We start from the raw sequence: 12,906 nt of genomic DNA on the forward strand, positions 1-12,906 counted from the left end.
CACCTTATCCAGCCCACATAACTTTTCTTACATAAGTAATACCTAGCTGTTTGGGGAACATATGCAAAATACCCACTCCAAAGTAAGAAAGTAAATATCACCTCCAAGCTCTACTCAGATAACCACTAAAAACATTCTTACAGGCTTCAGTCTTTTTCTTTGGCTTAATATATATAAATGCATGCATAGATACACACACAAAGAGAGAGAGAGAGAGAGAGAGAGAGAGAAAGTTAATTTATTGCCTGCTTTTTTCTTAGCAGGGCATCATAAATATGTTTCCATGTCCGTAAATATTTTCTTTGTAACCATTTCAGTGACTGTATAATATTTCACTGTGTGAATGGGTCCTAATTTAGGGAGCAGGTTCTTATTCTTTTGCAGTTGGTTTCTCACAGTGTCTGTCCATTTATCTGCCTTCTTTCTTCCCCATCTGAATCACCACACATCTCGAATTGTAGCTCCGTGTCATTAGACATTAGAATCTGTTAAGCATTCTACCAGCTCACTGACCAAATACTTAGGAAGGGATGTTTGATGATGAATACCTTTGACTTTTCTTGTTCCAGGACAGCAGGGATCTTCAGTCTGATTGACACCCTGTGGCCCCCAGCGGTAACTCTGAAAACACCTGGCCGTGACCAGCCCTGTGAAGAGGTAAACCCGGCATTGGGAAAACTTCCCCAGTTGTGGGCTGCTCCATGCCAGGTGCCAAGCCAGTCATCGTCACTGCCACCCACACGGTCTATGTCTCCCACTTCGGTGGCAACGAGGAACCCCCGTGCAGCCAGTTCCTTTGTGGTGACCCGTGAATATGAGCCAGGATTGGGATTCAGGTCCCTGGAGACCAAGCTCTGGTTGCCTTTCCTACTGTGCTGCACAACATTTTCTTGAAGTTAACTTGTGGTGAATGCTTAAACCACAACCCTCACATGCTGTTGGAACGACTGGGGTCTCAGCCTCGTACTAAAGTAGATATAGAATTTTTCCCATGAACTTCTAGTCACTCACAGAACCAACACTCAGTTACCAATTAGAGCAGGAACTCAATATAATCCGTAGACATTCGTACAACCTCCTGGGTAGCCAGGAACTTCCATTGTCCTGCTTGTTTATGATAGTGTTTAAGAAGCAAAATGGATTAAAACTGTTCCCTCCTGTCCCTCCTGTGCCTTTTCCCCACAGGCTAGACAACTGCTGCTTTGGGCCAGAGCTCCCAAAACAAAACATCTTCCTTAGGTCATGGCTAACTTCTAAGTCTGTGACTCCATACTGTGTCAGACAGCATAATAGTTGTCAAAACGCGTGGTGGCTCATGCCTGTAATCCCAGCACTTTGGGATGCCAAGGTGGGCGGATCACCTGAGGTCGGGAGTTCGAGACCAGCCTGGCCAACATGGAGAAACCCCATCTCTAATAAAAACACAAAATTATGAGCCTGCCAAGAGGAATTTTATTATAGAAAACACACACACACACACACACACACACACACACACACACACACACACCCGACAGGCACATTCGTTCTTACCTGTCTACCCACCAGCTTGCGGGAGTGGAATCCCTTGAACCCGGGAGACAGAGTTCGTGGTGAGCCAAGATCATGCCATTGCACTTTAACCCAGGCAACAAGAATGAAACTCCATCTCAAAAAAAAAAAAGCCCATTTCTAGATTACTTAGGAAGTAATTTCTAGATGATATTTTCAGTATACCCTGAAAGATTTCTAAAATGGTATCTTGAGTTGTTAACAGGTTCATAAGTATAGAAGTTCTTATACTTGGTCCCAGAAGTAAACAGTGTAATCCATTCATTGTATAGCATTCCAGAGAGAGGACACATCTGTAAGCACATATGTCTGTATTAAAGAGGATATTTTAATCATGTGTTGAGTCTTTTAACAATACATTCACCTTCTACCGTTGCCTCATTTAAACAGATAAAAACTCATCTACCTCCTCCAGTCTTATGTTACATCCTCACAGCTCAACCGAGTCTGGGACAAATTGATATAATTGACGGAGACCCCATTTCTAACCTTTACCAGCCTCCAGTTACTCGCTGCTTAAGAGACGTTCTCCAGGTAATGTCTTTGTTTCTAACAAGTTCTTTAGGTATTGGCCATGTCTGTGTACTTCCTGTAATGCTGCCAGCCTTTTCTAATTCCTTTCCAGATGAATGATCTTGGTACCCGTTGCAGTTTCTATGCCAGGGTGATTTATCAAAGACCACAGGTAAGCTCTCTCAAACTCTCTCTCTTTCTCTCTCTCTCTCTCTGTCTGTCTCTCACATACACACACACAGACACACACACACACACACACACACACACACGGTGTCAGAGGTTTATTAAAGGGTAATCTCCCTTAGAAATTAATGGCTTGCTAAAACAGAAAAGCATTTTTAAAGTCCAGTTAAGCATTCCCCATATACTGAAGTCACAGTAAATCCATTCCATTTACAGGTGCAAACAACCAGCCACTGTGCTAAGCACTGGGGTGTAAGACCCAGACAACCCTGTCCCCAAAGCTTCCCAGCCCAATAATGTTCATTCTTTTCTGACACTTAGGCAGGTTGAAGAAAGGAAAGAGACGCAGAAACCTCATTTATGGGGTGGAAGTGGGAACCTCAGGATTGAGCTTGGCAACTTCTGGGAACTTTTATAGCCTTTGAAACTGAAAGCACCCCATCCCACCCCACGGTTCCTATGAGGCCTTGGGCTACTCTAGAGAGCAGTGGCCTAGAGGAGCTTGCTGTCAATCAGCTAGGAGTAGAGGAGGGAAGGTGATGGGCTTGCCAGTTTGAATGCATGAACTATGTTCTGCAAGAAACCTCTGCCAGCCCTTACCTCCTACAGAAACATCCATGTAGGTCTAATCACCCAAGAGGCATTGAGAACATCCTGTTTGTTAAACTCTTCTCCAGTAATGGGCAATGTGCACCAGGTGCGTCTGCCTTGGTGCAGGAGAGAGTGAGTGCCCCACGCATTGCCTCCTTGTGGGTGTGTGTGAGTGGACCAAACCAGGCCCTGGTGTCTGCACTCACGCGGGCTGTCGTTGGATCACCAGCTAGCAGCCAGGCCAGAATACCCAGGAATTGCCTAGCAAGGAGTCTCGAGGGAGGGCAGGAGGCTGGCGCCTGGGCTAGCAATCTCAGCCAGGCGCCCCAGTGCACCTTAAGTCAGGGCACAGTGGTGGGAGTGGCACCAGGGGCTGTCTTCTAACCATATGCCTGGTTATCAAGATCTGACACTCACACCACTCACTTTTCTTTTTGTTGCTGAAGTATGCTAAGGTACACCCAGACCTTGTGCCATTTCACCCCGACACACTTGGTACGAATCTCTACAAAGCATTCCTGCTTGCATGCAACCCAATTCAGCTGACTGGTTTTGGAGCCTTTCTCTTCCCCTTAAGTTATCCAGTTATTTTCTGTTGTGCATTTATTTTGAACAAATTATTTGCGTTTCTCTGATTACTCTTAGGCAGTGGTAGAACAAGAGAGTGACTAAAAGAATATGTTTCTTAACTTCTAGTCAAGTTCTGGATGAGTTGCATATATACGAGTGTCATTAAATCATTGTTATCACAAGCATTTTAAATCAATTTCTCTTTCATCTGCATCAGGAACAAGTAGGAAAGCTCTTTCTGTAAAGGACTAGATAGTCAATATTTTAGGCTTCTTGGGTTGTATGGTTTTATAGCAACTACTCAGCTCCACCATGCAGTGTAAAAGTAGCTATGTTGTCATTCATGAATGAGCAGGGCTGTGTTTCAGAAACCTTTATTTACAGACACCAGAATTTGAATTTAACATAATTTTTACTTGTCACAAAATATTCTTATGGTTTTTTAGCCATTTGAAAATGTAAGAACCTTAAATAAATATAAACACCATACTTAGCTTGCAGGCCACAAATAAGCAGGGGTCAGGCTGGATTAGCCCACAGGCCATGGTTTACTGATGTTCTTCAGGTGCTGAGCATGGCTACAGGGCACAGGAGCTGTGACACAGAAACACAATCTGGCCGGGCGCGGTGGCTCATGCCTGTAATCCCAGCACTTTGGGAGGTTGAGGTGGGTGGATCACCTGAGGTCAGTAGTTCAAGACCAGCCCGGCCAAGACAGTGAAACCCCATCTCTACTGAAAATAAAAAATTAGCCTGGCGTGGTAGCAAGCGCCTGTAATCCCAGCTACTCAGGAGGCTGAGGCAGAGAATTGCTTGAACCCAGGAGACAGAGGTTGCAGTGAGCTGAGACTGCACCACTGCACTCCTGCCTAGGCGACAGAGCGAGAGTCCACCTCAAAAAATAAAAATAAAAAAAGATAACCTGAGTGTCTCCTGGTGTCCTGAAGTTTGTACTGAATGTGCAGTGCAGGCTGTGTCAGAGAGAGGAGACGGGGAGGGCCATCCCTTGACAGCCACTGAGTAGGGTGCAAGCTTGTTACCTGAGGATGCCATAGGCACTGTGCAAGAACACATCGCTGATCCATATGATCATTGTATGAAAGTACTTTAAGGCTTTATCTCAATTTAATATTTGCATTTCAGATGTAAGGAGTGTGCTTTAGATGATACACTAGTAACTGTCAGTTGTGTTTCCTTTTTTTTTTTTTTTTTTCGAGACGGAGTTTCACTCTTGTTACCCAGGCTGGAGTGCAATGGCGCGATCTCGGCTCACCGCAACCTCCGCCTCCTGGGTTCAGGCAATTCTCCTGCCTCAGCCTCCTGAGTAGATGGGATTACAGGCACACGCCACCATGCCCAGCTGATTTTTTGTATTTTTTAGTAGAGACGGGGTTTCACCATGTTGACCAGGATGGTCTCGATCTCTTGACCTCGTGATCCACCCGCCTCAGCCTCCCAAAGTGCTGGGATTACAGGCTTAAGCCACCACGCCCGGCCTGTGTTTCCTTTCTTTCTCTGCAGAAAGTGTGTTTGTTCTTCTGCAGCTTAACCTGTGGATTAGCTATTGTTCGCCAGCACATAGAGTGTTGCTCACAGAAAGAGAAATCAGAGGACTGAGTTATGAAGATAAATGAACCACATTTAGCTCTTTATTTTTATTATCAATACTTCACCACCTTTCATTTCTGTGAGGGATTTTTCAGATTTTCAAACCATTCTCATGTATATATCATTTTATCTCAGCAATATTAGTGTCACTGTTCCTAATTCCAAGTGGAGAAGACCAAGGCTAGGCCTGGTTACCTGCTGTCTTTGATACACACGACCAAACCCTGGTGGAGTCTGGTGTGGGTTTCCTAACTCTTACTCAGCCCAGTGTCCTGTGGTGCCTCCTGGCTGCACGGTCCCTCAGTTACCTGGAGCCCTGGGGGTGGGGCAGGGATGCAACACGCCCCCACCCCCAGCCACATGCTGGCTGAGTTTGTGCAGGTACTTCACCACCTTGCCTCGTGTCCTTGTCTGTCAAATGAGCATGACATTCTCTCACCATAATAGATTATTCTAGGATGAATTTAGGAGTTTTGAAATACTGTTTTTCCCTTGTTTCTCTTCATCTGTTCCCTTCATCATTTGACAGCTTATCAGTGCTTCTCATGAAGAATTAGAGAATGACTGACATGGGTCCTTCGGTGGTGCTCCCTGTGAGCACCCCAGTGTCTAGCTCAGCAGATAGGAGGGCAGGGCTCCCAGCAAGGACTAGGCAGGGCATGTGCTATGTGTCATACTTTCCAAGCCCATGGAGACCTAAGATTGATTTCACGCTCCTCTGCCCAACTTGAGAAGAGTCAGTGTGTGTGGGGATGCTCTTGGCCTCTGGCACTTCCTGCTATTCTGGATCATAGGCCAGGCTGTGGCTCGCTGTGCAGGTGCTATTCACCCACAGGGGGAATGCTGTCCTCAGAACAATCACATGGCACTTGCAGCCCACACTCCTGCCCACGGCCCTCTGAGACCGAGGTTGAAAGTAAAGAAAGCAAGTGTCAAAATGCTTACACTAAAGCCAGTTAAAGGGGAACGTTGTGGCAGAGAGAGAGCAAGGGTAAAGCAGGTCATCACCTTGCCCTGTGAAGGGGCCACCCTCAGGGAGGTAGAGAAGATATGTTAATCTCCTCCTGTCCAAGAAACAGGCCAGTGCAGGTGCGGCCTTCAGCAAGCATGGCTTCCAGTGAGTATGTGTGCCTAGGAATCAGTGGTCCTATATCCACGAAACAAAGACCTGGAACCCAGTGGAACAGGTTCCATGATCCACTGAAATTCTGTCTGTCTCCAGTAGTCTGCTTTTCTGGGTAAGAGAATCACCAGAAAGCAGCTGTCTCAAGAATGAATTGAAATAAGCGGAGTCCTGGGGCCAGTCCATGGTTAAGCCAGTGGCCTGCATCCTTGGCAGTGAAGATTGACTTTCAGGATGGCACCATGAGTCATTGCTGGAACTTGAGTCATAAAAACAGACCCAGACCAGGTGTGGTGGCTCTCACCTGTCATCCTAGCACTTTGGGAGGCTGAGGCAAGAGGATCTCTTGAGATCAGGAGTTCCAGACCAGCCGTGGCAACATAGCGCCATCCCATCTCTACAAAAAATAAAAAATTAGCCAGGCATGGTGCTGCATCCGTATTGTCCCAGCTACTTGGGAGGCTGGCATGAGAGGATCCCTTGAGCCCAGGAAGTTGCTCCAGTGAGCTGTGATTGCACCACTGCACTCCAACCTGGGTGACAGAGTAAGACCCTGTCTCAAAAAAAAAAAAAAAAATCGAGTTGTATTTCCTTTATACTAATGACTAAGTTGTGAAGGTGAAAAAGATAGTTTTCCTATTTAGCTTTTATTTTACAATAATTATAGTTTCACAGTAGGTTGCAAAGAAATATACAAGGGGGTCTAGTGCACCCCTCCACCCCCAGGCCAGTATCCCACACCCATAGTAACCACAGCAAAAACCAAAACAAAGAAACTGACATGGTCACAATCCATGGAGCCCATTCAGGTTTCAGCAGCCATGCGTGCACTGTATGTGTACGCACACACGCTTCTGTGCAGTTTTGTCATATGTTCAGCCTTGCATCACCGTCACTGCAGTCAGAATCCTCTGCTATGCCATCACCACCGATTCCCGTGTTCCCCTTTATAGCCATGTGCATCCTTTTTCTATCCCTAGCCCTAGCAAACAATCACATGTTCTCTGTCATTATAATTATGTTATCTTAAAGTTGTTACATGCAATATGTATCTATATTAGTTTCCTAGGATTACCATATAAAGTTCCAAATACTAGGTAGCTTAAAACAATAGAAATGTATTCTATCACACTTCCAGAGGCCAGAATCTGAAATCAAGGTGTTAGCAGTGCCAGGCATGGTGGCTCACACCTGTAATCTCAGCACTTTTGGGAGACTGAGACACAAGGATCACTTGAGGCCGGGGAGCCCAAGACCACCTTGGTCAACATAGAGAAGCTCTGTCTCTATTTAAAAATTTTTTTAGTTAGGCTGGGTGCCATGGCTCACATCTGTAATACCAGCACTTTGGGAGGCCAAGGCAGGCAGATCATCTGAGGTCAGGAGTTGGAGATCAGCCTGGCCAACATGGTGAAACCCCATCTCTACTAAAACTACAAAAAATTAACTGGGCATGGTGGTGCACACCTGTAGTTCCAGCTACTCGGGAGGCTGAGGTAGGAGAATCACTTGAACCTAGGAGACAGAGGTTGAAGTGAGCCAAGATCGCTCTACTGCACTCCAGCCTAGGCGACAGAACAAGACTGTGTCTCAAAAAATAATAATAATAATTAAAGAAATATAAGGTGTCAGCTAACAGTATTATCTGGAGATTCATCCAAAGGACTAATAGTGCTGAGCACTCTTCATGTGTTTACTTGCCATCCATATGTCCTCTTTGGTAAAATGCCTGTTCACGTCTTTTGACCATTGTCTGATTGGATTGCTTGTTAGTTTATTGTTGAGTCTTTTAAAGTTCTATTTTCTAAATACAAATCCTTTGTCAGGTACAGGATTTGCAAATATTTTCTGAGGATCTGTAAATTGTATTTTCATACTTTCAATGGTTTTTTTCAAAGTAGAAGTTTTTAATTTTGATGTGGTCAGATTTAGCAAATTTTCCTCTTACAGGTCACAATTTTGTTGTCAAGTCTAAGAGAAGTCAAGTCTCTGACTAGTCACAGGTCCCAGAGTTATTCTCTTGTGTTCTTTTCTAGTATATTTAATTTTACACTTTACCTTCAAGTCCATGATGCGTTTGGAGTTGGGTTTTGTATAAGGTGCGTGGTTTAAGTCAAGGTTAATTTTTTCACCTTTGGATATCTATTCATTCCATCACCATTTATTGATAGATCATCCTTCCTCTATTAAATTGCTGTTGCACCTTTGTCAGATATTAATTGGGCATATTTGTATGGGAGAGATGTAGTTTTTCCTGATAAATTTGCATTGGTAATATTTTTGCGTAATTACTAGCATTATAGGTGTCTATATCATCTATGCTTAAATACTTTTCCTGGGCCGGGTGCGGTGGCTCCCACCTGCAATCCCAGCACTTCGGGGGGGGCCAAGGCGGGCATGTCACCTGAGGTCATGAGTTCAAGACCAGCCTGGCCAACATCGTGAAACCCCATCTCTCCAAAAATACAAAAATTAGTTGGGCATGATTGATGACAGGTGCCTGTAATCCCAGCTACTCAGGAAGCTGAAGCAGGAAAATCACTTGAACCCAGGAAGTGGAGGTTGCAGTGAGGCAAGATTGTGTCACTGCACTCCAGCCTGGGTAACAGAGAAACACTCCATCTCAAAAAAAAAAAAAAAACTTTTCCTGATATAAAAAAATTTTTATTAGACTTTTTTCTTTTAGAGCAGTTTTAGGTTCACAGCAAAATTGAGAGGAAGTACAGAGATTTTCCACACACCGTCTACTCCCACACATACATGCCCTCTCCATTACAAACATCCCTACCAGGGCGGCACATTGCTTACAACTAATGAACCTACATTGACACATCATACTCACCCAGAGTCCACAGTCTACATGAGGGTTCACTCTTGACGGTGTAATTTTATGGGTTTGCACAAATATGTAATGACCTGTATCTACCACCATAGTATCATACGGAGCAGGTTCGGTGCTCTAAAAACCTGTACTCCACCTGTTTATTCCCCCTGCCCACAAATCCGTGGCAAACATTATTTTTACCGTCTTCATAGTTTGACTTTTCAGAATGTTGTATAAAATTGGAAGTGTACAGTCTAGCCTTTCAGATGGACTTCTTTCACTTAATAATATGCATTTAAGTTTCCATGACTTTTCATGGCTAGATAGCTCATTTCCTTTTGAGCACTGAATAATATTCCATTGTCTGGATGTACCACATAGTTCAGTTTAGTTATTCATTTACCTGCGGAAGGACATTTTGGTTGCTTCCAGGTTTTGGCAATTATGAATAAGAAACTTTTTTTTTTTTTTTTTAGACAGAATCTCACTCTGTTGCCCAGGCTGGAGTGCATTGTCACAATCTCAGCTCACTGCAACCTCCGCCTCCCAAGTTCAAGAGATTCTCTTGCCTCAGCCTCTTGAGTAGCTGGGATTATAGGCATCTGCCACTACACCTGGCTAATTTTTGTTCTGTTTTGTTTTTTTGAGAAGAAGTCTTGCTCTGTTGCTCAGGCTGGAGCACAGTGGCATGATCTCTGCTCACTCCAATCTCCACCCCCTGTGTTCAGGCGATTCTCCCACTTCAGCCTCCAGAGTAGCTGGGATTACAGGCAACTATCACCATGCCCAGCTAATTTTTTGTATAATTAGTTTCACCATGTTGGCCAGGCTGGTCTCGAACGCCTGACCTCGTGATCCACCCATCTCGACCTCCCAAAGTACTGGGATTACAGGTGTGAGCCACTATACCCAGCCATTTTGTTTTGTTTTGTTGAGAGAGACAGAGTCTCACTCTGTCGCTCAGGCTGGAGTGCAGTGGTGCAATCTCAGCTCACTGGAACCTCTGCCTTCCAGGTTCAAGCAATTCTGTGCTTGCGCCACCATGCCCAGCTAATTTTTGTATTTTTGGTAGAGATGGGTTTCACAGTGTTGGCCAGGCTGATCTTGAACTCCTGACCTCAGGTGATCCACCCACCTCGGCCTTCCAGTGTGCTGGGATTAGAGGCTTGAGCCAGTGCGCCCAGCCTAATTTTTGTACTTTTAGTAGAAACAGGGTTTCACCATGTTGGCCAGGCTGGTCTTGAACTCCTAACCTCAAGTGATCTGCCTGCCTCAGCCTCCCAAAGTGCTAGGATTACAGGTGTGAGCCACAGTGTCCAGTCAGAGGAGAAATCTATTTTTAATAAAATTTTAGCAATGTAGTGGTAGTCCTGCTTTAATCAGTTACTGATGTCTTTTTGCAGATTATTTTATTGTTAATGACTTTGTTCATAACTGCAATAGTAGAGATAATTTTTTTTTTTTTTTTTTGAGACAGAGTCTCACTTTTGTTGCCCAGGTTGAGAGCAATGGCGCAATCTCAGCTCACCGCAACCTCTGCCTCCCAGGTTCAAGCAATTCTCCTGCCTCAGCCTCCTGAGTAGCTGGGATTACAGGCATGCGCCACCACATCCAGCTAATTGTGTATTTTTAGCAGAGATAAGGTTTCTCCATGTTGGTCAGGCTGTTCTTGAGCTCCTGACCTCAGGTGATCTGCTCATCTCGGACTCCCAAAAAAGTGCTGGGATTATAAGCACGAGCCACCATGCCCAGCTAGAGATAATTTCATAGTTAATTTCAAAGGAGATTAGAACATTTTGGTTCATTAACAGATTGAAAGAGAGACCACTGGCCAAATCCAGAGTATTTATAAAGAGCATCTAAAATCTTTGGAGACTGTCAGAACTTCCAATCTCAGATAATCTTATAGAAATCTTTGCTCTTCCTGAAACATTCACCAATTTTTTTTTTTTTTTTTTTTTTGAGATGCTCTGTCACCCAGTCTGGAGTGCAGAGGTATGATCTCAGTTCACTGCAACCTCCACCTACTGGGTGCAAGCAATTCTCATGCCTCAGCCTCCAGAGTAACTGGGATTACAGGTGTTCACCATCACACCTGGCTAATTTCTATATTTTTAGTAGAGGTAGGATTTCACCATGTTGGCCTAGCTGGTCTTGAACTCCTGACCTCAAGTCATCCACCTGCCTCAGCCTCCCAAAGTGCTGGGATTACAGACGTGAGCCACCACACCTGACCAGGGAAGAAATCTATTTTTAATAAAATGTTCACAGTGTAGTGGTAGTACTCCTTTAGTTATTTATGTCATTTTACAGATGATTTTATTGTTACTACGTTCATAACCCCAATGGTAGAGATAATTTCATAGTTAATTCAAAGGAGATTAGAACATTTTGGTTCATTAATAGATTGAAAGAGAGGCCACTGGCCAAATCCAGATTATTTACAAAGAGCGCTTAAAATCTTTGGAGACTGTCAGAACTCCCAACCTCAGATAACCTTATAGAAATCTTTGCCCCTCCTGAAATATTCACCAATTTTTTTTAATTTCTTTCTTTTTTTTTTTTCCTTTGAGAGGAGGGTCTTGCTCTGTCATCTAGGCTGTAGTGCAGTGGTACAGTCACAGCTGACTGCAACATTGACCTCTTGGGCCCAAGTGATTCTCTACCTCATCCTCCCAAGTAGCTGGGACAAGAGGCAGGCACCACCACACCCAGCTTTATTTTTTGTAGAGATGGGGTCTCACTTTGTTGCCCCAGCTGGTCTCAAACTCCTGGGCTCAAGTAATCCTCCCACCTCAGCCTCCCAAATTGCTGGGATTACAGGCATAAGCCACTGCACCCAGCCCACTCATTTATTTATATCAGTATGGACCAGTGGATTCATCTTTTATTCAGCAAGTTGTATCTATTACTGTATTCATTTTGATGCTCAGTTTTACCATATTTAAGCTGTCTCCTGTGTCCTTTGGACACATCCCCATCATTCTTTGAGTACCTTCTTATTTTCTGACACAGTAAGATGTGTCAGACTCATCTTTTGCTTTCTATGCTCTGGAATCAGCCATCTTTTCAAGAAGCTCTGGTTGATTTTAATGGAGAATGATGTTTGTTTGTTAGTTTTTCAGAGATGGCATCTTGCTGTGTTTACTAGGCTGGAATGCAGTGGCTATTCGTAAGTACAATCTTGGCGCACCACAGCCTCAAACTCCTGAGCTCAAGTGATTCTCCCACTGCAGCCTCCCGAATAGCTGAGATTGCTCCTGAGTAGCTTGTGCCACTGTGCCTGGTTAAGAATGATATTTAGAAGCCAAGATCTGGGTTCTAGGTGGGCTTGCTGCTATTGGGATGTCATTGCCTTTATGCCCTCTCAGTGGACAGAGGAAGGAAACGTGTGTGTATATTCTTCCACATACACACATACATAACCATATCTACTGCTGTATTTCTGTATATCTAAAATCATGATTTCATACCAGTACTTCCAACTCCAGAGCATTACCACAGAATTTATTCTAAGTTTCCCTGTTTCTATATGTATAACTCCCTTTTCCAACAGTGAGAGGCTTGGCTTCATTTTCCTCAATATTACTTATTCATACTTCCTGTGTGTAATCAACCTCCTGACAGTGTAGACCACCTCCTTCATCCCAACCCACAGCTACAGACCACGCAAGTGACCTTCTCTGCCCAGTCCTGTTAACCACCCATGTGGAATCCTCAGCCTGACCACACAATCTGTGCCAGCAACACCAGCTGAACCTCCAAATAGCCACGTCCTCAGGCCCTGCCCCTGCTTACCATCCTTGGCCCCATTTGCGTCTACTGAATCCTAAGCCCTCACCATGAGGAAGGGGCAGAATACCAGCTTAATGGAACTTGAAAAGGCATTACAAGTTTTACAGATAAGAAGAAAATGAAAAAGAAAACATGTGGAAGAAGA

At 44.3% G+C, this 12,906-nt stretch overlaps 1 protein-coding gene across 5 annotated transcripts in view; it reads left to right on the plus strand.

Annotated features, from left to right (window-relative positions):
* SPIDR (scaffold protein involved in DNA repair) overlaps nt 1–12,906 on the plus strand; it is a 468,259-nt gene that overhangs the window by 432,985 nt on the left and 22,368 nt on the right. For all 5 annotated transcript variants that reach the window (XM_032296341.1, XM_032296342.1, XM_032296343.1 and 2 more), the window contains 3 exons: nt 570–657; nt 1,942–2,085; nt 2,177–2,236. In XM_032296341.1, coding sequence (XP_032152232.1) covers nt 570–657; nt 1,942–2,085; nt 2,177–2,236 — 292 coding nt within the window. The remainder of the gene's footprint in view (nt 1–569; nt 658–1,941; nt 2,086–2,176; nt 2,237–12,906) is intronic.

Source organism: Sapajus apella, unplaced genomic scaffold (assembly GCF_009761245.1).
Source record: "Sapajus apella isolate SASKATOON/1434 unplaced genomic scaffold, GSC_monkey_1.0 scaffold35, whole genome shotgun sequence".
In the NCBI taxonomy this organism is placed as follows: domain Eukaryota; kingdom Metazoa; phylum Chordata; class Mammalia; order Primates; family Cebidae; genus Sapajus; species Sapajus apella.